At 34.8% G+C, this 27,538-nt stretch overlaps 1 protein-coding gene across 2 annotated transcripts; it reads right to left on the reverse strand.

Moving 5' to 3' along the window:
- On the reverse strand, window positions 1-27,364 carry LOC126753426 (neuroligin-like protein glit-1). Of its 2 annotated transcripts, none has more exons than XM_050464859.1 (7): window positions 27,312-27,364; window positions 12,355-12,777; window positions 12,156-12,288; window positions 5,018-5,449; window positions 3,735-4,954; window positions 3,244-3,555; window positions 1-2,603 (listed from the first exon to the last, which is right to left on the reverse strand). In XM_050464859.1, the coding sequence occupies exons 2-7, from the start codon at window positions 12,654-12,656 to the stop codon at window positions 1,868-1,870; spliced, it is 3,135 nt and encodes a 1,044-aa protein (XP_050320816.1). In that variant the 5' UTR covers window positions 12,657-12,777; window positions 27,312-27,364; the 3' UTR covers window positions 1-1,867. The 2 variants fall into 2 exon arrangements, with proteins under 2 accessions (XP_050320816.1, XP_050320815.1); XM_050464858.1 differs by having other exon boundaries at window positions 26,632-27,334.
- Between the last annotated feature and the right edge of the window lie 174 nt (window positions 27,365-27,538).

The following is a 27,538-nucleotide window of genomic DNA, read 5'->3' on the forward strand; positions in this document are numbered from 1 at the left end:
TTAGACGCATACAAATACAATTACAATTTATTAAACATATAAAATATTGTAAAAACATTGTCTAAATGACAAAAAACATACGAACTGAGTACATACATACATCTTAAAAATAAAACATATACATTTTTAGGAATAACGCTTCGTAATAAGTTATGCATTAAAGTTCTGTCGCATATTTACACAAACAAAAACAAGTAGAAAGAAACTTGCATGTAAACTGAGGCACTTATTCGCTTATGGTATATTGGACGGATTACACTGATGGTGTTGATCACTACAAGCTCGTAGATAAACCACTTAAAATTAATTATATTTATACTAGTACTCTGGTATATTTCTTAATGTAAATAATTTAGAACATACATTATGAGAAAAAAATTGTTACAAGATCGAAATATTCTCTCGAGAAAAATAATAAAATTTTTATCGCAAGCCCGATAAAATTACCTTTATTAATTAATATGTGGTAGTATTAATATTGGAAGTTTGCTTATATTAAAAATAATATTTCTATTTACACATGTGTATGTAGTGTTTGACGTCAATTTATATTTTTGCCCATAGCTCGTATTAACAGATTTATAAACCAAGTTTAATTTTAATATTTCATATAGATTTAATAAGAACTTTATCTCAATGGAAAAAGTTGTTATTTATGAAAATATATATATTATTTATAAAAATTCAAAAATAAAAAGTTGCTTTATATAAGGTCTTATAAAAAGTTATCTATTATTTTTTAATTAAATTAAAGGTTTTATTAAGCATAGGTAGAATGATCGAAACTAGGTGAAATATGCAACGTTTTGCCATTTAGAAGGCTCCCCTAGAAACCCTCGACCCTATTGGCAAAGAACTGGAATTTCAGTTAGAATCCCAACAGCACTATAAGATGGATTCATAAGAATTATAAGCTTGCGTTGTCCTGATGAAAAACAATTGCCGATTGCCACTATTGCTACTATAGAAACTGAACGGTCGGAGTCAAGTGCTTGTATGGAAAACTTTTATTATATATCTTCTATTATTTGTATTTGTAAAGGTGCAAAGGAAGTTCGCGTTTTTTCTTGTTTTTAGTAAAAATTTGTAACTTTATAATGCCATATAGATGTTAAATACAGATAGAAATTTTAATATGCTGCCATGAAAGAATAATCAATTATGTTGGAATTATAACATTAATTACTACACATAAATTAGATTAGAAAATTAGTTATATATAAACAGCTATTAGAAATCTATATCACTATACATCAGTTATTTATCAAATACACTTGAAAGCAAAAACAAAGGTATTAAGGTTTTGTTCAGAAAATTAAGTATACATATATAGCTGTAATGTCGTTGTTCGGATATATGCATGTGCATAGTTTGCCGTGAGCTAGGCTGACAGTGAAAATATTCTAATGCTAATTCTAATACACAAAAGCGATAGATTCGTTGCTTAGATTCTAAATAGTACCAAATGCAAGATGGTGAAGGAAAACACTCCTACCGCATAACTAAATATAAATACGCCGAGTGATAGTAAATATGTAGGTGGCAAATAATTTGTTTAAACACATTTTATACAAAAATTGTCATAAAGCAGGTTATATATGTATGAATATATGTATACATATGTTATCAGAAGAACTAAATGATTTTATGACTTATTTAGTACTAAAATTATGGAAAGCTTCTGGGCTTTTTAATTTTTTTAGTGTTCCATTAAAACAAATCTCAATCAAATGTCATATTTTATCGAGAAATGTTTGCATATAATACACATAGAAATATCAAACCATTTTATATCACTCTCTAACTGATTGTTACAATAGCTTTCTCAATAACAACTGACCGTCGCCCCCACCTAGTGGTATATCTCCTAAACAGATGTTTGTGGCACACCTTCAATAACTTGTGTTCGGGCTTGAGGCTTTGTCTGCGATTGAGCAGATGTCGTCGTTTGTCCTAAGCGTTGCAACTGCGGTGCCGTTGTTAATGTAGTTGTTGTGGTGAGAGTACGTGCGCTGGGCACAGGCGTTGTGCTGCGACTGCTCACAGTGCCGGCACTACTGGGTGCTGTGCTTGTGGAGGCTATGTTAACAGTAGATTTAGGCTTATAACTTGCAGACTCTGATGCGGCTGAAATCGTGGCAGTTGTCGCTGTTATTAAAGGAGTACTCGATATTGGTGTAGGTGTGGCTCCCTCATGTGTTAATAACCTTTTTTCTTCGATTTTGTTTGGTTGTTGTGTGATGGAGATAACACCATTATTTAGAGCAACCGGACGAGTCGGGCGAGTATTGCTCAAGTTACTGGCCAATGTGCCTCCGTTTGTTTCCTTTAAAGAAATCGCCGATTTTAATGACGATTGGCTTCCCGATTTATGTGTCATGGTCAACGAGCTGGGAGATCGAACAGATGTTGTATCGGTATGAATTTTACTCGCAAGCGTCTTGGATGACGGGGAGTCTCGATATTCGTAAATATTATCGCGGGACCGTAACGCATGATGATTGGCTACCATGTGTGCATTGTCTACACCGCTTTGCCCGTCATCAGGCGGTTCTGTACCGTCAGGATTTATAAAAACATCGTCATCATAAAAATCGGATCGCCTGCGTTAAAGCAAAATAATAACAAAAAATATGATGAACATGAAATGCTGTCATATATTATAAGAATGTAATGATAGAGAACTTACTAAGCTCTGTTAATATGTGAATCGATGTTATTATTTTTTGATATCAAATCGGTGATATATGGAAGTTGGTAATTATTATAGGTGTGGTTGTGGTCAGACTTTGTTATTCAATTTTACATAACAGGGGGTTATTCACTGTTCGTAGTCAAAGTTTTGATCACATTATTATAAAACTATACTCAATTAACCCCAGTACTAATTTGCTTCTTTTGTGGTTTTGAACAATAATGTTATATTATATAGAAAGTGTGTTTGGTTATTGTCCGAATTTGATTTTCTAGTAGAGGAAACGGGTTCGATTGCTATATTGCAAATTATTCATAAAATATTTAAAATAAATAATAATAACCTCTTTATGAATTCAATACAATTCCAGAGTGTTAAACAAGAGCTGGTGTCAAGTGATAGTATAAGTGAAATAAATTCCAAATATGTTTTGTACGATCAGACGTGCGGATATACTGTCATAGAGAAATCAGATCATTTCATCTCTTGTGGAATTATTTAACCGGAGAAATCGATTTACCTATGTAAAATTGTAGACATCTTCTTACCTTTTGGCATTGCGCCACATAATACAACAGATCACCACTAAAACGATGAGGAAGAAGCATGCTACGGACATAGTCCAAAAAGCAATTTGCAAAGGCTCTTTCGGCTCCCACCAAAATTCTGTTGTGGGCGGATAAGTAGGCACCAACACTCCGATTACTGTTGGCAAATATTGTGTCCAAAATGCACATTCGGTTTGGCGATAATTCAGCATAATTGATGAGTTGAAAGTGGTATTAATATTCAAATATCGGAGTTCACCTTGGTAGGCACGTTGGAAATGTAAACCTAAGACTTGTTGAGGCGTTGGATTGCTGTAACAGAATTTAATCAAATAAATAAAACATTTTCATTTACATATATATAAGAAAAAGCCATTTGAGTAATATTAGCAAATCATGGGAGAAAGAAAAAGAGATTTTAGTACAAAGTTATCACCTTTTATTGATATTTTCGATGGAAATATATTTAATATATGTATATGGTGACTTACCCATATCTAGCGAAATTTGAATAGGTTTGCATGAAAAAATGACTCATGTTGCGATCGTTGTCGGTCCACACATTCCGCTGTAAATGATCCCTTTTCGGAAAAAACTCAATATCCATGAAAGGTGCGCCGGTAAGAAAATAGTGTTCTATATCATGTGGATATTTGCGCCATTGTGGATAGTTTAAAGCCTCCACAGTGGTATTTAGAACATACATATATACTGGTATTCGCTGTTCCAACAGTAGTTTTACCATTTTGTCAACCGGAGCTCGGTAGTACAAATCGGAAAGCATATTAATGTATTGATCACGTATTATGGAATTATTGTTGGGATCTGGCCAATAGGTATACATGTATTTGATGGCTTCATAGACGCCATTTGGATTCAGTGTGTAATTGTAGCGAAAGACATGTTCGCGGATTTTTTGATCAAAAAAATTCTCATCGATTTCGTAATAAGGTGCTAACGATTCATTTTGTGCTACAAAAAAGGCCGCCTCTTGAGTCGTCACTCCTGCCATGTATTGTATACCACGATTAAAGTGACCCTGACGTATGAGGTTTTCTGGCGTTGTTGTAAGGAACCGCCAGTCTTTTTCTCGCCAACCTTCATACCAATCATCACCAGGGAGCGTGAAATTGTGATCCAAAACTGGGCCCCAGGCAAAAGTGCCCACTTGGGGGGGAAACTCCGCATTGCCTAGCTCATAGAAGCTGCGTCCAGTGCGTAGACAGTTTACTAATTTCCAAGATGATTCGATGGAACAGCCTAGTAGTTGCCCCAATACACGGCTGGTATTCTGTGCACGATATTTATCTTGAATTAGCGCCCAGTCGGCCATGGCTGCACCTGATTGGGCAATAACTCTTTTCACAATGTTCTTAGTTTGCGGTGCAACCATTAACAGTCCAGCTGAGGCTGCTCCTGCACCAGGTCCAAACAATGTAATCGAATCACGATCACCATTGAAGAATTCAACATTGTCATATATCCATTTCAGCGCCATAACTTGATCTAATATGCCATAGTTGCCAGGCGAGTTTTCATCAGCGGTGGATAAAAAGCCAAGCGCACCCAGCCTATAATTTATAGTCACAACAACCACATCATAGAAGGAGGCGAGAATATGACCTTGGAAGTGATTCGAAGCGCCATGCACGAATTCTCCTCCATGAATATACACCATAACGGGATATTTTTGAGCGACGCCAGCACCAGTCTTTAAAAATCGAGAATGTACATAAAATTTTTATAAGTGAATGCATCTAGGACAGATGTTTACCTTTGGGGAAAAAATATTCAAGTAAAGGCAGTCTTCATCCATATCCATAATACCCTTGGTAGCGCCAGTGTACCGTACCGGTTGTGGGCAGGCAGGTCCATAGTCAACAGCTTGTAACAACTGCCATCCACGGTGCAAACGGGGTGGCTTAAAACGTCCTTCGAACGTGGGTGGCAAGGCGTAAGGAATGCCCAAGAAAACCGAGCATTCGCCCATCACCCGATCGACAGTTGAATGGTATGGCCTGTAGAATGATTTGGGATCAGGGTTGTCATACATATAGACTTTGAAGCCCTGCACTTGGCCATAATTGGTCGTGACAAATACATCACGATCTAATGTCAGCGAGTCACGTCGTTGTTTGCCCTGTAAATCTTCACGCCAGCCGGCCAAAATGCCAGGGAAGGGCGTATGCGCTGCATTCGGATTATTCTGTATAATAAATGTTAATTAAATGATGAATATCCAAATAATTCATGTGTAAATACTAAAGTGTATATATACGTTTGCTGTATGAATCATTAAGTTGTCATAGATTTTAAGCATTTCATGACGAACGGGATCAAGTGGCTCATTGATCTGCGGTTCAATTACATAAGTACTTCAATTTCCAAATTAAAATCATGCATATATACTGTGCTCAGTGTCAAACATAACAAATGTCCATTTTAATAAGTTAAAAAAATAGATAGAATCATATTAACGTCTACAGAAAATAAAGTGGCTCGTTTGAGTGCCAAGGAAATTATATCACCGACAAAATCAGCAATTTTCACCTTACTCACGGCTACGTTGTACAGTAGCAAAATATGTACATTATTCATATGCTGGAGACAATGACTAGTAAGACAATGTCAAAGATTATATATCCGCTAGGGAAAAGTTTATCATTTTATTTAAGTTCCTCACTCATTTTAAGGCGCCTTACCACTTTCAATCAGCACTTGTCAGTTAAATTAAAGTAACTTAGAATATCAGAAAGCGAAGAATTCAACCAAGCTTAACACATAATATTATTTATTTCCTATGTTTATAAAAAAGGAGACAGCTTGGAATTTCTAGAAACGACTCTAAGTGGTTATTATTATAATCATTCCACTGTACACTTCTCGATTAGATATTGTACATATGTACATAAAAAACAGTAAGTACATAAACAAACGTACCAGAAGAAATTATGCCTTTGGGAAAGTGATCACAATGATACCAATATTCAATAAATCGTCACAGTACTTTGTGATATATGTATAGTATGTACCATATATAATTTTTAAGTCTTTCACAAGTTCGGCTTTGACCCTTTATCTATTATATCATTTTGACCGAAAAAAGTATACAATATTGAAAAATTAATAATAAGCAAAAAATGGTAATTAATTTTTTTTAAATTTATTCTTCAAATTGTATGTCGCCTCCCCTCAAATTAATCTAACTTGGCTCCAATACACTTGTACGATTTTCCCAAACCTCTAAGCCAGGCCCGTCCAACATAATTTTGTGAAGGGCCAGGTTTAGCATTTTCATAACCGTAGCGGGCCAAAAAAAAAATAAAATGACCTTCAGTTTTGGTATATTTATTTATTTATAAAAAGCAACATCACATAAATTTTAATATATTATTATTAATGTAACTATGGCCTTAGCATATAAAGATATTCTTATTCTTAAAATCTAATTAATGAGATGTCTGAAATTTTTTCTGTTTGCACAGCGCATCTATGTCAGCTGGAGTTTTAGAAGTGGCTATGCGCAAAATGCCTTTAAGATGGCTATCTAATAAAGATGATCTGGTTTTTGATTTGTTAAATTTCATGCGAGAAAACAGCTGCTCGCAAACATATGTACTACCAAATAAAGAAATATGTTGAATAGCCAGCTTAGTAAGGTTTGGGTATTGACTGGGTGTAATATACTTTTTGTAAAATTCAATTAAGTTTGGAAGACAATTATTATATGCTGTTTTTAGATGAGAGCTGCTTTGCAATTCTATTAACTCCAGCTGTAAACTCAGCGCAGCGCTTTCAATTTCAACATCAAATGGATTTTGAAACACTTTCATGCAGGGAGTTTGTGATTTGAAGTCTGCGAATCTGTCGTCAAACTCGTTCCTTAATCTTTGTAACATCAACACGTACTTGTCAAAATCCAAGGTATCTTGCTTTCTTGTAGATAAGGTCTCCCAATGAATCAACTGCTTTTGTTCCAGCTGCTTTTCCAACAACAAAAGCTTTTTTGTGAAAGCTAGAACGTGTTCGTATAACTGTGTGCATAGTTGGTCTTTCCCTTGCAGTTTCAAGTTAAGATCAGAAAGATATTTAGTTATATCAACCAGGAAAGCCAGATCAGCCAACCACTCCTCATCAGTAAGGAAAGTAATTTCTTGGTCTTTGTTGCCAAGAAAAATCTTTAAGTCGTCCAGCAGGGAATAGAATCGTTTTAGTGTAGCTGCTCTGCTGAGCCAGCGAACGCGACTGAAGTATACAATGTCTTCGTGATCTGAACCGACATCAGCCAGAAAAGCCTGGAACTGTCTGTGGTTAAGCCCTCTTGCGCGTATAAAATTAACTGTCTGCACTACTTTATCCATCACGTGTTTCAGGTCTATACAACTGGGATGCCCAAAGACTATAAGAGATGGCGGGCCGGATGGTGGCCCGGGGGCCGTATGTTGGACAGGCCTGCTCTAAGCAATTGTTAAAGTCCATTTCCGTAATAGCCTTTTGGGTTTGCTGAATAGCTAGAAGTCACATGGAGCTAAATCGGGCGAATACGGTGGTTGCGGCACGATATTAGCTGAAAATTTGGCGAAGAACTCATGATGAATCAATGCAATATGCGACGGAGCTCAAAAACCAAGAGATGACGGTACATAATTTCAACATATTTTTACGTACGCTGCTTTTCAAAAAAATTAAGTAATTTTGGTGCTTTCACTTTTTTAGGCCCAAATGATCTTTCACCGACGACGCCAGTAAGATCTCTGACTATTAGTCACAGATTCTCCAGCACCAATTCCTTTATTTTATTGACGTGTGGATTATTAGTCGATGTTAATGGCCGTCTTGGATGTGGTTCGTCGGCAGCGCGTTCTCGACCCTCTTTGTATAATTTCTACCACTCAAAAACACTTTCGGCACCAGACCGTACACAAAATTTAATAGAACTTCTTTGTTGAATAATTTCACTCATCGTAAAAATCGTCGAATGCACTTTATGTACTTTATAATGACAAGCACAGATTTCACTGACAGTCATACCAACCCAAATGGGTTTTTGTGCGAAATTTAAATACTTTTTCTTCTTTATTGGCGTAGACACCGATACGCGATTATAGCCAGGTTAACAACAGCGCGCCAGTCGTTCTTCTTTTCGCTACGTGGCGCCAATTGGATATTCCAAGCGAATCCAGGTCCTTCTCCACCTGGTCCTTCCAACGGAGTGGAGGTCTTCCTCTTCCTCTACTTCCCCCGGCAGGTTCTGCGTCGAATACTTTCAGCGCTGGAGTATTTTCGTCTATTCGGACAACATGACCTAGCCAGCGTAGCCGCATTCAATATGTTGAAGCACCTCGCTTTGATGCGGATTGTGGCTAAACGTTCATCCACCGGGGTGAATGACAGTACTCGGCGACGGAGTCTCTCTCCCACCACGAATCCCACACCAAATTTGCGCTCCTTTATATGGCCACTGTAGTAAATGCCACAAGAACCTACTCGCCTCAGTCTTTGTCCCGTCCATCGCATTTCATGGACGGCGGTGATGTCAGCTTTTATTTTCACGTGGACATCAACCAGCTGGGCAGCGGCACCTTCCCAATTAAGGGACCGGACATTTCAGGTGCATGCCCTCAATTCGTAATCCTCATTTCGTTTGCCATGGTCGTCATCAAAAGGGGGTTCTCTCATCCGAGGCTTGTTGCTTCTTTTCATTGGGGGTGTTTTTTTTTTTACGTGGCGGGTCCCAAACCCAGCGCACAACCCTGCGGAGGGGATGTTTCGCCTTCTCACTTTAGCTCGCCTTCAAACGGATATTCTTAGGATACCCAGAGGATACTTGGTCAAAGACCGGTAGCCGTGAGCTGCTTGAGCCATATGTAAAAGAATCGTTTTTGGCCACTCCCAAGTGAATGGCGATCAGAGAACTTTCCTCACTTGCGCGAACTTCTACACATGACCCCATCCTACTTTTTTAAATTAAAAAGTATTTACATTTTTTGCCCACAATTTAGAACTTGAATAAGAAAAATTTAGCATAATATAAAATGATAAATTTGAAAACAATCTTGGGTTAGACAGTCCTTCTTACAAAACATGGCGCAAATCTAGGTGATTTCCAGTCACCCGGGGCCCAAGGATGTACTGCCGCCCCCCTTTATCTACCTACCTACAAGTTTCATGAGGTGGTTCGAACAAAAGTGAATTTTTACAAAATATCTTCGATATTAAGTATATAAAATTTAGGAACTAGAAGCCACGCAAATTCTGAAGTTCCAAAATTCTCACAATACGAGGAAATTGATAATAAATTTACAAGACATCTTATTAAAAGCCATAGAAAAACCCATTTTCGCCCTACATATATTTTGTACACTTTTGACACAATTTGCAGGAGTTTTTGCCCGAATTGAGGTTTTTAAATACCATTTTTGAAAATTTGGAGAAATAAAAGTATTTGTTACATTCAAAGCATAGGGTAAATGTGAGAGTGACACGTCGCGACGACAGAGTAAAAATAAAGATACTGTTTTTTTTGTCACTCCTACGTCGCAATGGGTCGCTCTCACAGTTTGCAATATGCTTCAACTGTGACATATCTGTTAAATTACAATGATATGATATGTGATTTTGCAGCGATCAAAGCTAGAAAAGTGCATCTTTAAGTTCTATCACTATTTTTAAGAAAGATATAAGCCAAAAGATATAAAACAAATTCAAAGACTGAAGAGTATTCGAGTAAAAATTAAAATTTTTCATTGTTATTCACTTTATTACATTGTGAGTGTACAACTCTTTATCTTTTATAATAAATTTTGTAAAAAAATTTGTTGAAGTATTTTTCTGAATATTAAAAAACAGCGAAGATCGTTTTGCCACCCCCAAGACGTTGCGCCCGGGGCGACGGCCCCCTTCGCCCCCCCTCCCCTAGCTACGCCACTGCTTATAGATCAAAATTTCATAAATTGCTAGTGACCATTTAATTACGTCAGGATTTTCACTACAATCAGTAAGCCACAGTTTTATAGCTGTATTGTTTGTTTAAAACACAAATACATTACGACTAAATGTAAGAGTCTTGAAGTTTTTGTATTTTTCATGAACAGCTACAAAATTCACTATATGAAAATCCAATTAATTCGCTGACATCAATTGCTCAGCAACTGTATCATTTGTTTATTAGATGCATCCATATGCTATAAACACACACAATATCTTTATTGTTGTAAAATTGGATTTCTGCCTTTGCTAATTGAATTACTTTGACACTGAAAACTTCATGTGTCTAGCGTTAATATTTGTATACGGGTGTACGCTATTAGAGTAAAAATTACCACTTGCAAAAGTGGTTATAAAATGTAATAGCAAAGCTATTAATTATAACATAAATTCATTTGTCCATGTGGTCATCAGAGTAAATAGCATTAAAGATTGGGACGCGGATAGTCTGATGATGGTAATGACCAATTATATATAAGGGAAGATATTCAACACCTGAAATGGATTCTCGGAAAAAATTGAAAGCAGAAATATGAAAATATAATTGCAACGGATCTGCAAGAGCTCATCAATATACGCACGAAAATGGTAAGAATATAACAAAAGAAATAAAACAAGAAAAGTCAACTGCTCCGTTAAACCAGTTTGGGTAAGTTCGGGTGCAACCGAACATTTTATACTCTTGCAACTTGCAAGAATCAAAACCCGGGAACTACTTATTTGTAAAACCAATCATATAGAGTAAAGTCAGCCGGATGTTCGAAAATCCTGACATTAGTTATGTAGGGGCCAAGCCAAGTTTTCGCTCAAATTTATATATTTTATGCACAAAGATACACTGTTATGAATAAAACACGCTTTCTTATTTTCATTGTAACTCACATACTGGCCAATATATACGGTACAAAGTCACCCCGAAGTTCGAAAATCTTTGTATTAAGTATATGGGGGCTAAGGGAAGTATTGACCGGATTCAACCCATTTTTGACATACAGACATACCATTTTAAGAAAAGGATTATCTTTTAATTTCATTTATATGTATCACACATTGACCGACATTTTCGATCGAAAGTGTATATGGGAAGTAGGCGTGGTTGTTGTTCGATTTTGTCCATTATCACAGTATGATATACGAATTTAAGAAATTAAGAAGAATGTCACCTACTAAATTTTGTCGGAATCGGTGCATCGGGTCCCAAGATATGGGATTTCAACAAAACGTGGGCGTTGTCACGCCCATCGTCCAGTTTTCACACCAGCTCCCATAAAGTGTCTTGCGTATTTAGTTATTGATTTATCGCGCTTTTAGTAGTTTTACAGTACCGTTATATGGGGAGTGAGCGAGGGTTATCCTCCGATTTCATCTATTTTCACACTGTCGGTAGAAATTCCTATAAGGAATTTGTACTCAGAAAACTTGGTTGTTGTAGCTTAAGTGGTTTAGGAGATATATACATTAGACTTGTTAGAGGATTAAAATAGGAAGCTAGTTGTTCAACTTCTTTTATATTACGAACAAAAATAAATCATCTTACACGCGTGTAAGATTGAGATGCAATGAGGATTTATTAATAATATTCCGAATTCGGCACCAAAGTTACGTTACATTTAATAAAAATGTAACACGTGAATTGTTATTGAAGTGACCTTTTATTATTAAGCTAAAAATCACGCCTTGCGGGGATATTTTGTCTCTCCAAGTACCAATAGGATCCTTTTAACCCATAAATTTGATAATATTATTATTATATCACTAACCTCCCAGAATTAAATTTATCTACGGCAGATTACTTTCTGAAAATTCTCTTTTAGTTTAAAAAAAGAGGCAATGGGCAATTAATCTATATTAAATAATAATAATGTCTGTCCTGTTCGTTAAACTGTCGGATAAAATCTTCTTTCATCTATGGTATAACGACTTACCGGATCAAATCGAAATCGATTTTCGTTGGGCATGCCCTGCGGATATTGCCCAGGCGAATTTCTACCAGGATAGTTCGTACCGTAACCGTTAGGTAAGTAATGTCCATACCGGCGATCATTAAATATGTATGTTCTAGATAATTAAAAGCGGTTAACTAGAGTCCATATTATTTTATTATTAGCTAGATTTGTACTTTACCTGTAATCTGGATCACCTGGATTCGGCCAATTATAGTCATTGACGCCGGGTCGTGAAAAGAACCGGGGATCGCGAGTTTGCGCTTTGATGCCGCAAACGTTGCTTAAGACTAAATAGAAAGCTATGACTAACATTGTAGTAATCTTCAGTTTATCACGATATTTAAAATTTTGTATTCGAATGGCTTTTGTACTTTTAGACAGCTGAGCGACAGTTTTTTGGGCTTCATTGTCGAATATGTGGTGATTTCTACACAATCGTTTTTTGGTATATATATGTGTCCTTTTATTTTTAGTAAACATATTATATATTTTGAAAATGTCTGACGCCTTTTGTCGTTTATTACAATCAGACTGATAGCTTTATAAATAACTAGTATTTCGAGTGAATGGAAAAGGATAAGTTCTAATCGTAACTAAATATCTGAAAATAAAGATTAAAGTTAAAAATTTTGTATTATTGTTTTCAAAAAATGGCGAAGAATAAAATCAGACGGTTTAATTCAGAAATGTATCCATACATCTTAAGTTAAGCATTCATGCATTCATATAACTAATATGGTACTTAATTATATTTTAAGCACCTTGGATTTTTATAGACATTGAAAATCTCTTAAAGGATATTAAAATACTCGAAAATGATTTTAAAGTTAAGACAAAGTGTGTCTTTTCGTTGCATAACACTAAGGTAAACATCAAAAGCGGAACGAAAGGCCACTAATATGAACTTTTTAAAGAGGCTGTACTATATATTGTCAACCCTACTAAACTCGTTTTTATACTGACGCAACCTGATGCTACAGAGTATTATAGTATTGTATGTAAGGTACCTTAATGAAACCCAGGGAACCTTTTTTGATTATGAGGCATATTAAAAATATGTGGGATGAGGAAAAACAGTCGTTACCGCCCTCGCTCCCATATACTACACAAACATAATTTCGTTTTCTTCCAACAAATCATATGTCAAATATGTCGGCCCGTGTTTGAGTTATATAGAGTATATGTATATTCAAAATTCCTTGGATTTCTATCTAGTTTCGATCTTAAGTTATTTCCCTGGCTTTAATTCCTCCAAGTTGCAACAGTATAAAATATTCGTTTGCACCCGAACTTACCCCTTCCTTACTTGTTAATACCATATATTAAATAAAACTGTATTGTGGTAATGTATTGTTATATGTTATTTAACTATGTTTCGTAAACTCCGTATTAAGAGTAACACTATCATTCGTAATATTATCTGAATTTAATTTCACCGTTTTTTTTACTATAAAATGAACGTCGGGTCAGAACAGATACACACCTATGTGGCTTTTGAAAATAGATTTTATTATTGCAAAACTTAAATTTCATTAAACGGTACCATAATTCGGTTTAATTTTTTATCTATAGAATATATAGTGACAGAATATGATTGTGATCTTGGTTTGAATAATCCATCCTTTCATTGAGAATTTAGTTGCAATTCTTCAACTTGTATCCGTCGTAGTACAAGATATAATTGATTAGTCAATCAGACATATTACGTTCTTCGTAGCCTCAGTTACTCCCAGAACAGAGAGCAGAGTCGACATTATCGCACTACCATTGACGGGAAGCAGAATAAATGAATATAAAAAGTTTGCATAGTGACAGTAAGAACACCCAAAAATTCTATCCGCAGGTACGGTAACTCAGAGAAGGTTTTAAAACGGTAGTGAAGTACGAGAAATTGCCTTAACTGATTAATCAATAAATTGAGCTTTCTAAATATTCATATAATTTATTAAATGAGTTAATCAGCTTGTCAGAAAGAAGACGAATCGAACATATCAGAGATCATCAAAATCAAACCAGTCGTTCTTGAGTTATGAATGGTGTAACTAACCTCACTCTGTTTTAATTTTAAAGATTTACATATTTATTACAATTTCCTTTTATTTTCTTTTAAATGAGGTAAGTCAATCTTTCCATTTTAAATTACAAACACAATTTTGGAAAAAATTTAAAAAGTTCATTAATAAAAATAGGTAAATATTGTTGTATCTTCTTAAATTATGCGGTTTTAATGACCAAATATAACCAAGCGCCGAATCTTGAAAAATATATAGAGATGTCCCATATCACCCATCATTCGAAAGGCGAGAAGGATTTGTCTCTATATCGCTTTATCTGGTGCAATATGCGAAAATTTAAACGAACTAAATTTTGGATAGACAGCAACTTTAAAAACGTGAACTAAGCATAAGACACGTTTTGAATCCATCTTTACATTTAATAAAAAATGACACCACCTATTGTAGCAGCGAAACGGAGTCTAATTTGTTATAAAGGGATAAAAATTACAAGAAAAAACGTTTTATATTTTCGTAAATTTATCTTGTGAAATAAAACATTTCCCATAACAGAACTTCATTTTGATCGAGCAGGTTGTATGGCAGATATATGCTATAGCATTTATGTAAAATTTTGTGAAAATATCTTGTTACATAGAAAATCCTAGCCTGAACCCGAGGCACCGCTCCTTGTTGTCAAAAACATCATTAATCCTGATAACGGAATAGTTGAATTGGCAATCTACATTTTTATTGCCTTCGTAAATCACTTAACTTAATACGCATGATGTAACAACATTTTCACAAATATCTTAATACTTTTATTACTTGAAATAAAAAATACGTAAAATATGTCACAGTATCATACACATATGTACATATGCTTCTTGTTATAATTGTTTAGTATAACAGTGTAGGAGTAGAGGAGAAGAGTGCGAATCTCATGTCCTATGCATAATCATATGGTAAAGCTTTTTTCAACATTCATCAAATGCAGGGGCGTCGCGAGGATCCAGATCATGGGTGGGTGAGTCCCTTTGAAATGCCGACTCATTTCAAGAATTTGCCGATTTAATGTATATGTTTATAAATATATATAAAATAAGGATATCTTCATTTCTGATAAGTTATTACGGAGAAGCTTGACAACATAATAGCATAATTCATTATTTTATTCTCACATAAGTATTGTACATATTACTATAATCATCATTTAATATGTTTCTCTTAATATAAAATACATATATTGTTCAGCGACGTGTTACGCGGGAAAAACAAGATTTTCTTAAGAAATTGAATTGCAAAAAATATAAATTTCTGAGTTATATTTTTACTCTGCGATGTTTCAACATTGACCATTTTCCAACAACATCTCGCAGATCGAATTCGTCTACTTTATCCTTTGAAGAAGAAAGCAGCATCAAAGAATTCAAACGTTCATCCCCCATTGTTGTACGCAAATCGTTGAAAACAAATTTCAATTTACTAAAAGAACGTTCACAATCGCATTATATTCATAATTAATTCAACATTATCTAGATATAGGAATATTTTATCGACTTCAGATTATTACACTAGAAACTCGTTTATTAGAACATTTGTTTATTCGAACACTCGTTCATTTGAACGCCGATTCACTCGCTGATTTGAATTTTTAATATTGCTGTATACCTATATGATACGATATGATAAACTAATCATAATCTCCTTCGTCAATTTAAACAGAACGAGTTTCTTGTGAATATAAATATTGCACATATAAAAGTAAATTAGGAGATAACCGACTTTTGAAAGAATGACGATCGATAGTAAATTCATTCTCCGAACTTAAAAAAAAAATATATTCAACCACTGTTATTCGAACATTGTAGTGTTTTAATAATCCTCGTGCAAATTACGAAAATGTGTCTTTTTAAGCTTGCTTCCGCAATTATAGAGCTATTTATTGCGTTTTACTGAAGTTAGAATTTTCATAAATGCCGGCTAGTGAATTCGCAATGGATATGACGTAAAAATTAATGTGCAATAATATATTTTGATGAAAATCTTAAAAATATTCAATAAGTTTTGACAACAAATTTCCGGGTACTTGGCAACTCTTACTGGAATTGCCGAAATGAACTCTCAAATTTTTAGTTATGATATTAAAACGGCCGAAAATGCTGACTCGTTCATAGATGGGGGGGTTTCACACCCCCCACACCTCGCCCCTCGCGACGTCCCTGATCAAATGTAATTGCAAAATCGACGGCTAAAACCTACAACACATACGACCTGTGTTGTTAGATGTTAGAAAACACAAACTTAATCGTTGCCGTTTAAATATTCCATTTTTCTGTGCAATGCTTCAGGAGTATTTGTCAGCTATTATGCACTCATCTCAACTTATGAATCAACTTTTCTTCTTCAGGAACAACTATCAGTATAATTCCTATATCTTGCCAGTAGCTGTGTGATGTAATTTTTTTTAAGTAAAGAGTACTCAAAAGATTATAATTTTTTATATACATATGTATGTATGTACATTTCGTCACCTAAAATGCAAAACAACGCATGATCAAAAAAAATCGTGTTTTAAAATGAAAATAAAGTTTAATTAATATTATGTTAAAAATCAATTATTTTCGATTTTTCCACATTTTTTCAATGTAGCGTAGTTTGTTTCGGTGTGTAAATGTACAGAGAGGATGGTTTTCCAACTTGTGAACGCGACGCGTATAGCTGGCCGTGTGAAAAACATGGCATTTCCAGATTTGTGTCACACACTTCTAGCGACTATCCTTGTGTCCTGTTGATTGTCATCTCAATTGCAATTTTTCAAACCAAATAGCTTTGAACTGAAATGTCAAATCGTTGGAACTCAAAGGAATTCTTAGAATCAAGCATTCTGCCCCCTTGTATTCGATAGCTGCATCACAATCATTTGGGTTCCATTACACAGTTCCGGCGCATGAAGATTGGGAAACATAATAATGACAGATCCGACTTTGAGACGTAAATGATGCGGCGGTATACCAAGCCTCTCCAAAGAATTTAGAAATTTCACTGGATAATTCACAGCTTCGCATTCATTGTCAAGACGATCGATTTGTATGAGCGCAAACCTCCCGGAATTTGACATAGAATCTTCCAGCTTAAGGCATTAACATCGGTATTTTTGGCTGCTAAAATTGCGCGTGCACTCAAGAAATCGTAGTTACGATAATTTGGCCAATGTTCGGATAAACATTCGTGATGAGTTCATCTTTCGTTTAAGTAAATTGACAAAAGGCAGGTGGAATTGATATCAAACTACTGGAAGTATCAACCGGAATTTGCCTATTTCCAATTCTTAGCGAATACGATTTAAAGTGTCCTCGGCAATGTCATTTTTGTTCGTATCCCATAATTGACGCCGATTTGAAGGATGATGTGTCGAAATGATCATCGCAAAAAGTGTGCGAACTTCAGTGGCATGCGAAGTAGCTATCGAATTGTCCATCGTTTGATTCCATTGATTATCATGTTCCAGCAATTGTAATTGCTGGCATGCTTCTCAAAAAGTTGCACAAACCGTACCATTCACATTACGCAATGACTCAATTGAAATTGAATCACGTACATTTATCAATAGCAATCGAAGGTAGAAACAATCGTCGTTTTTCGGGTGGATTGTGTAAATTCGTCCTAAGGCATTAGTTGAGAACATACCTGGATGTCAATCTACTGGTTGGCATTGCTTTCTGCGTAACTATTTCTTCGACGATGCATTCCATGTACAATATCAAGGTATTTCCGAATAGAGCAATGTTCTCGCAAACGGATCACTGACGAAAGTTGAAAAAAAACTCGTCAAAGTCAATTTTGTTGTCGGAAGTGTTTCCGCTGGCTATACTGTATTCTAAGGGTTGAGATACACAATAGTCGGAAAACTTTCATGAATCGCAAAAGTAAATATCTCATAAAATGCTTCATTGCAGTTCAGGCATCGACCCATTTGATACTTGCTGATCTCATCTCGTTCACAGCCATAGCTGTTACACTGGTATACACTGTTTTTGTCACTCGAACTTTGTTATGATTTTTATTTATGTTGGTGTACCCTCACTGTGTAACTATTGTGTTTGCTATATTACATTTTATTTACATTAGTTAGATCGTAAATATTACTATGTTCGGACCACATTGAAAACATTTTGAAAACACATTTGTATGTTGTGGAATCTCAGTCGTTCGGACCGACAATGTGTGTTTTCGATGAATTTTCACTGACAACTATCAATAGCGGCATTCTCTTGCTCTTGCAAGATTGCACAATGACACAAAATGCAAAAATCCTATACCGAAATATGCAAGGCCAAGAGAGCACCCATTGCAGAATCTAGTGATATATGAAGGCACGAAAATAAACATGGGTTTTGGTCTGACATATTTTACAACCATTGCAAATAATTTTCTGCGTTATTGTTGTTGTGCCGTTGCACCAAGAAGAAAATTCTGCAATTTCTGCACCTTGCAAAGTTGTGCAAGAGCAAGAGAATCCCCCTAATATGAGAATATCAAGTGACAGCTGTATTTGTATATGGAATGTAAACAAATATCAAGTGACAATTTAGGGCCGGCAAAATATGTCTTCCAAGAACATCGATTAAACTAGAGCAGGAACCGATTATAATGAGTGGAATGTAAGTTTTCAAGTAGTTTTCAGCGAAAACTGTGTTTTCGTTTGACATATTTTACATGGACGAAAACACAAGTTTTCGTGCAAAAACCAGTTTTTCCCACGAAAACATGTTTTCGTTGTCGGTCCGAACATAGTATTAGTCACGAAAGTGTTTGAACAACCCGGACAATTTTTGTTATGTGTGTGGAGAATTAACTTTTACATCTCAGCGTCGAAATTTCACATCAATAATTGAACAGTGCTATTTAGGCTGTTTTGGTTTTCCTGTGAGGAATCAAGACAAATCCTGGGTTCCACATAAATGTTGTGTAACGTGTGTGAGGCTCCTTTTAGGTTGGGCTAAACAAGAACTTAGACATTTGTCATTTGCTATACCATTGATTTGGACGGAACCAAAGGATCATGTAAAGTGATTGTTATTTTTGTTTGACTCAAACAAAAGGTATTACTACCAAATCCAAACACACTATCCAGTATCCAAACTTGTCTTCGGCGAAGAGACCCATCCTACATAGTGCCGAACTACCTGTGCCGATGCCTCCAAATCGATCAAAAAGGGAGAATTCTAGGCGAAAGATGGAGATGGATTTTTATATCTAAAAGAGAAATTCCTAAACTCAGCGAGGTAAAAATCAAATAGGGAATATTTGTAGGCCCACAAATACGAAAAATGATGAAGGATAAGAGCTTTGAAGAAAAATTGAATGATCAGGAAAAACTCGCCTGGAAATGTTTTGTGAATGTTGTTCAAAATTTTATAGGTAACCATAAAGCGGAGAATTACAAAGATGTAATAAATGAACTTATTATATCATTTAAAGCTTTGGGGTGTAATATGTCCTGGAAAATACATATGCTGGACTGTCATCTGGATTTCTTTCCGGCAAATTTGGGTTTTATGAGTGACGAACAAGGTGAGAGGTTCCATGAAGACATTTCCTTAATGGAGAAGCGTTATCAAGGGAAATGGAGTCCAGGAATGCTAGCAGACTATTGTTGGAGACTTAACAGGGACATACCGGAAGCCAAATATTCAAGAAAATCATAAGTATCTATTAGATATTAGGAAATAATTCTGTAAGTGTGGCTGAATTTTGTACTTTTTACGAAAATATATGTTTTGATGTCACAAGAAAACATGATGTGTGCATTTTTTTTCATTTGGTGGCCCTAGTATATTCAAAATTTGATATAAATTTTCATGTAACAAAAAAAATTACAAATTTGTTGACCAGTGTTATTGGTCGCCACGTCCTTTGGTGACGAACTTACAAGCTTACTTGATCGATTTCACCAAACTGCAATACTCAACATTGATATGAGTTTTGAATGTGAATTAGACAATAATGGCGAATATGGTACAATCCATGTGTTGTCAACTTCGTTATTCACACCTCTAAATTGAATGCTGAATCTTCTGCCATTGTCGTCTGGTGAGCGAAACCGATACAATGGATATCTATCATTTCCAGTTTGCGTTTCCGAAAGAAAAGCACGTGGATAGAGTTTCGTGCATTTATTGTCAGACATACACACCGAAGTGCGATTGTTATGTCCACAAGGTCCATAAACCAGATTGGTTTTCACCACTTCGTATAATTCTGGATCTATCTCTGGTCTGGAATTTCCGATGAAATGATTTCATCAATTTGATCTGGTGTAACCACCATCCACCATACTAAGGAGAATGTGTGCGTGGGGCAAATCTCTTTTTTGCCCCTCAACAGAATACATCTTGCAACTAACAGCACCATATATACATATGTACATACGTTGCTTCAAGATAAAGCCCATCAAAAATCATAGCTGTTGTTTGAAAAGTCGTGCTGTGACATCTAGACGATCTTGCTGACTGATCACGATTCAATAATTCCGTAATCTATGGTCATTTTGCATTGCAAGTGAATGTAACAAACAAATCCGCCCGTCCATAATTCCGCACGTACAGGTATATAACCGCATCCTGCGAGTACTCGTGCATGTGCTTTGGGCTGCCAATGTATAATATCCGTATATGTTGATGGTAAAAAGAACGCCGACCGATATTAGCGCGACCTCTTCGTGGCATCGTAACAAATTTCAATCTGTATTTGATCACTTTGTATGAAAGACACATAAAGTTTTCACTGAATAATTTTCTATAATTTACCTTTTGAATAGCCGAAATAAAGAAAGCAAACGACAGAAATTGGACGATTCAAATAATTTACAAATAAATTAATTGGAAAACAAAACAAAAAAAAAATTGGTATGGAAAAGTCACTTTTTGGAAATTTACGCTCGTAAGTCCGTTAAAAATGAACATTTTCTCATTTTTGTTTATAAACCATCCTCCCTGGATTTCTTGGGGAGAACTTTCCATTTTATAGCGTCTTATTTTTATACTCTACCTACAAGTTGCTACAAAGTAAAAGTGTTAGAAATAAAATGTGGAGTTCGTAGATGGGCCTAATCGGACCACTGCTATGCCCATAAAACGCCATTAAAAGAAAAACTATAAAGTGCCATAACTAAGTACTAAATAAAGTTATAAAACTGTAATTTCGCACAGAACAGAGTATCGCAGTGGCAAGGTGCACGTGTGGACTAAAAATATTGAAAAAGTGGGTGTGGCCCCAACCTCTAATAAAGTTATCGGTCAATGTGTCAGATTTGTAATTGAAATTCAGAGAATGGGTTGAATGGTGTCAATACTTTCTTTAGCCCACATATACCTAATATAAAGATATTCGAACTTCCGGCTAACTTTATACCGCATGCATCTCCCAATATATGGGTTATCTTAATAAAATTGAGAGACCGTGTTTTTCTTAAAACGGTGCATATTTGTGCTTAGAATGAATAAAACAAGCAGGAACTTCCTTAGCATTGATCCTGGCAAGTTGCAAGAGTATGAATTGTTTGGTTATAGCCGAACATGGCTCTTCCTTACTTGTTATACATTAAGACAAAAAAGCACTCGGAAATTGTAATTCAGTTCCCCTCGTTGCGAATGTTAAAAAAGGTTCGTTGTGATTCAAAAACACAAGCCTACGAGTGACACAAAATCTTCAAAGACCGTTGAGAAATCGTAAAATCTTAAAACATAATTCGCTGAAGGAGTTGAAGGCCTTCCTAAAAAGACTGGAAAAATCTTCGGCATAAGTGACATCTGGTGGGGATTACTTTGAAGGCGACAAAATAAATGTTGATGAATAATTAAATATTTTGCGTTTTATTCACATATTTCATACAAGAGCTTGATTTTGGTCGGTCAGTTTGCATGGCAGATATATGTTACAATGACAACATAATATCATTTACTTGAAGTCAATCAGTCTGAGTGAGTGGATTAAAAAATTAAGATGTGCATGTGCATTAACCAACCCTCGCCCTTATGAATTAATTAACTTGCGTTATTAAGCCTTGAAAATTACTGACAAATATATTAATTCCGAAAGGGAAAATTTTTAATTTATGTTCCCTTCATCACCAGCTTAAAAAAGCCTTTAAATATAGAGGTATGAAAATAGTAATTGGAAAATGCTTCACTATTGACTGATTTATAGATTTACAATCACTTCGTGACAAAAAATGTATTCCAAAAGAATTTCATTATACTAAAATTCCTTGGTCTTACCAAATTTATTCATGTAAAAAACTCTTTCAAAATTGGTAATTTTTGCTTAAAGTAAATCTTAAAAGAGATATATTATGTATGAAACATTTTAAACATATATGTCGAGTTTTATTGAAACCCGCCAATCTACATTGATGAACGATATCTAAAACTTAAAAAAAAAAAAACATTCTTTAGGAAAATTTGATTTTTGTCGCTTAGATTAATACTGCGAGAAGGACCCGGAATGAACGCTTCTAAAGTTCTCCATTTCCACTGGGATACTTACCTGTAAATATATGAATATGAATGAATTTAATATGAAGTTACTCACTTTGCTTAATGCTTGGGTGAGCACATTCATCTTAAGGTTGATAAACAGTTTCCATATGTACATTTGGGTGTTTAATTTAAAATATTTTTTCAAAGACACTTGAAAATTTTGTTTCCTAAGGTACTGAATACTTTCTCACATATTCAAAAAAAATAGTAAACGGCTGGTTTTATCGAAAAACGTACAATGGAAAAGTTGTAGGAAATGAAAATTATAACTAAACAGGTCTTAACGTTCTTGTTATAAAATTGCTTTATTTCAGAGATATAGCAATTTAATAAAAAAGGTATATAGGTTTTAAAGAAATGTTTGTATCAAAAACTTGATTCAACGACTTTATATCAATATTTTCTTTACATCTAACAAAATTAACAGTAAAAAAAGTTTGAAATACAACAACTATTTTTGTATGTAAAGTTTTTTTGATCATCTTAAAAAAAATATATATTTAAATTAAAGACAATTATGTAACAACAACCTTTGGTAAATAAAAGACAATGCAACCTGATAATTTCTGCCAATTGAACTCTACTGATGCCAACGTAACTAACCAGAGGATAAGACCGTAGAACAATTTTGCAATGAGATAACAGATATCGATTGTTGATTTAAATAAAAATTTAAAATTTAAATAAAAAACTGTTATAGTCATTGAATAAAATTAAGACCTTTTTGTCAGAAATTTAATTTCCTACAACCTACCTTCGGAAGTTTTTCGATAAAACCAGCCGTTAACTCAATTTTTTTCGAAAATATGTTTTTTTCAACTTAAAAAACAAAATTTTCATGTGTCCGCGAAGAAATATACTATCAATAGTTGCAAATGAAACACCCTAATGTATATACATATGTACATATTATATGTATTTATCGCTATCGAAGTGACTTTATTTCATCGTGATATTTATTTAGCTTTTGTGATTCATTCCTAACTCAGTTCGGGTGCAACCGAACATTTTATACTCTTGCAACATGCAATAATCAAAGTCAGGGAAATAATTTAAGGTGTAATACCAATCATATGGGGTAAAGTCAGCTGGATGTTCTAAAATCCTGATATTAGTTATATAGGGGCTAGGCCAAATTTTCGCTCAAATGTATCTATTTTAGGCACAAAGATATACTGTTATGAATAAATTACGCTCTCATATTTTCATTGGGATAAGCCTCATATTGACCGATAGTTATGAATAAAACACGTTCTCTTATTTCCATTGGGATAACTCACACATTGCTCGAAATACATATGTGGTACAAAGTCACCCCGACTTTGGAAAATTGATATTGATATTAATTGATATTTGTACCAAGTAACAGTTTCTATTTAAATTGGATACTACTGTTTTGTTAGCGTAATTTTCCCATCTGAAATAGCAATTTAGAACATATGTATAAGACTCAAGCTACATAAGTATATACTATATGCCGCCGAAATCAATGTGCTATCTCATTCTGAACATTTTGTTATACCTTTATAATTATATGACAATTATATTAGGGAGTCTATACCGGACAAAAGATTAATAACTAGTACGTATTTATGAGACACGTAAGGAAGAGCTGAGTGCAGCCAACTCAATTAACTAAAATTATTATATTCGGTACATTAGCAGAAAGTCAACCAGAGAATATAAGTATATATATATATATTAATAAGTATATATTAGAGATATGATATTTAGACCAAGATTTATACCGATATTATTCATATTCCGATATGACAATACAGGTCCAATTAAATAGCACACATATGGGTCTATATAAACGCCCTAATATGCTATGCTGAAATGACGCAAGTAAATGTACATAGTTTATGAACCTGTGGTAATGCGAAGACCGATTTCTCCTTTTTCGGGAGCTTGAAAATTCTTATATTGGTTATATGCGAGTTGGGCGAAGTATTTTATTAACTTTTTATCTGGGGTACATTATTATATCCTGAACAGGGTATATTAAGTTTGTCACGAAGTTTGTAACACCCAGAAGGAATCGTCGGAGACCCTATAAAATATATATATAAATGATCAGTATGTCGAGCTGAGTCGATTTAGCCATGTCCGTCTGTCCGTCTGCCCGTCTGTCTGTCTGTCTGTATATATACGAACTAGTCCCTCAGTTTTTAAGATATCGTTTTGAAATTTTGAAAACGTCATTTTCTCTTCAAGAAGCTGCTCATTTGTCGGAATGGCCGATATCGGACTAATATAACATATAGCTGCCATACAAACTGAACGATCGGAATCAAGTTCTTGTATGGACAACTTTCACATTTGACAAGATATATTCACGAAATTCGGTATATATTATTTCCTAAAGCAACAATGTAATCTCCGAAGAAATTGATCAGATCGGTTAACTATAGCATATAGCTGCCATACAAACTGAACGATCTGAATCAAGTTCTTGTATGGACAACTTTCACATTTGACAAGATATATTCACGAAATTTGGTATATATTATTTCCTAAAGCAACAATGTAATCTCCGAAGAAATTGATCAGATCGGTTGACTATAGCATATAGCTTCCATACAAACTGAACACATAGTTACTAACAGAAATGCACCTGTGAAGAGTAATTAGCTTCGGTGCAACCGAAGTTAACGTTTTTTCTTGTTTAGAACCATACTATCGGTATGGCTAGAATCGTTATATGTATATCGGTTACGACCATTTTTAGAGGAGAGACTCCATACCTTTAAGCCACTATTTATGGAAGATTTAAGGAATTTATTATTGTGTTAAATGGGTGGTAAATCGTTTATGTTTCGATTTCGACTATTTACAAACTCGAACATAAAAGTATTTATAAAATGTTATGCTCCGAATTTGTTTGAATTAGTTCGAGTATTACTGAGATATGGGATTTACCGAAAAGTGGGCAGTGCAACGCCCATTGTTAAATTGTTATACCGATTTATTTGTTTATATATTCTCCTCAGTATAGTTTGATGATTCCAGTAGTTTATTGTAGTGATTTAATACACGAGCAGAAGAGCGGGATTGTAAGATTTCAGATTTTCACCCATTTTTTCACTGTAAAAGAAAGTGCCAGAAATTCATGTTCAAAGCGAGTTTAGTTTATATGTATATCAACCACCTTGTACCAAGGTATATCAGTTTCCTGGACTAACGGACCATCTACTGGAATATATAACCATATAATCATCTAGGTTAGTTAAATGTGTTGCACCCGTTAGGTACACAGAACTTTTATAATCTGTGCAGCATATTGTGAGAGTTTAAAAATCTGAAACAGTATGTAGTGAATTAGTTCAGTACATTTATATTTGGAAAGACTATCACACCTGCGAACTTTTATGCCCAATTTATACGGAGATTGTGTTCATATAAACAAATTGGTGTAACTTTAGTTTGGTAAATAATTAATTATTGAAATAATTTCAATTTTGACATGTATTTATTTATATATAAGTGTAACAAATATATGTATGCATGTACTTATGTAGTACATATGTACTATATGTACAATGTGCTATACAAATTGTAAACATGTTGCCGCTGTCTATGGTTCAAAACTTCGCTGCCACCGTATATCAATTGCAGTTGTGTTGGGAATTAGCTTTGTCAAATTACTGATACATACATTCATTTGAACATTCATATGAATGTACATACACCTTTATAGCTTTAAGGTTTATCTTTACTTTACAAATACTTCTAGACTTCGCCATTAAACAAAATAGAGTTACATACGTTTATTCACTCACTTAATGTAATTTTTTTATGAAGTGGTCTGTTTTAGTGATAACAATTTTTTCAAAAATATAAACCTAAAAACTAGTTGTTTCGATCACGCATGTGCATATGTATGTGTGTACATATGTGTGTTAATAAAAGAGTTACCTCTGTTTTTAAGCGAAATTGTAGAACCGGAGCACCGTAAGCATTTGCGGCAACGCCCAAAATAGCGTTAAAATCGCGTTTGTTGACAGCGTTTTCTTTAAGTTGTTTTTAACATTACGAAATACATTACAAAAGCACATTCACATACACAAACCGTGACACATTCAAATTCACAACTGCGATCGCTTGGGCAGCGCTGTTAGTAATGCACTGAGTCCCACTTGTTTGATTCTTGCTAACAGCAGCATCGACGTCGCCACGATGTATTGGCCAACGCGATGAACCAAAAGTTACAACGTTCCATGAAAAGGGTTGACTATGTATATTCACTGGTAACACAACTTTATTTCCATATGTTTATAACGTCAATTCACACATACCAATTCATATAGATATGTATTCACACGCAACGCACTCTCACTATACCCACTATTCCACACACATAGCGCAGTTTTGTTAACACGCAGACTTTGTTACTCTTTTTGGTAACTATGCAGGTGTGTGTTTGATATTGTAGAAAATTATTCACCGTTTCGATATCTTACAGAGGCATACCGTTCTTTATTTAATATTCCAGTGAAATTTAATTCAATAATTTTTAACTTTTCGCAATCAAATTATATTTAAATAAAATGGTCATAAATAACCAAATGAATAAGACACGTTAACGTTTTACTTACAAGCACTACTGTCGTTTGACGCGAGTAATTTCCAACTAATTAGCTGGTTATAACACTGCCATACATTTGCCTAGATGTTTTTCTTTGCTACTCTCAGTTGCTAATGCTAAGTTGCAGTGCTTTGAACTTAGCACTCTCCTCTGAGTGTACGCTTAGTACTCAGTTCGTTTATGGCTTCCTCTCACATTAACCAACATTGAAAACTTTCAGATTATTAACGCTTGGCT

This window comes from Bactrocera neohumeralis, chromosome 3, assembly GCF_024586455.1.
Source record: "Bactrocera neohumeralis isolate Rockhampton chromosome 3, APGP_CSIRO_Bneo_wtdbg2-racon-allhic-juicebox.fasta_v2, whole genome shotgun sequence".
Classification (NCBI taxonomy): Eukaryota; Metazoa; Arthropoda; class Insecta; order Diptera; family Tephritidae; genus Bactrocera; species Bactrocera neohumeralis.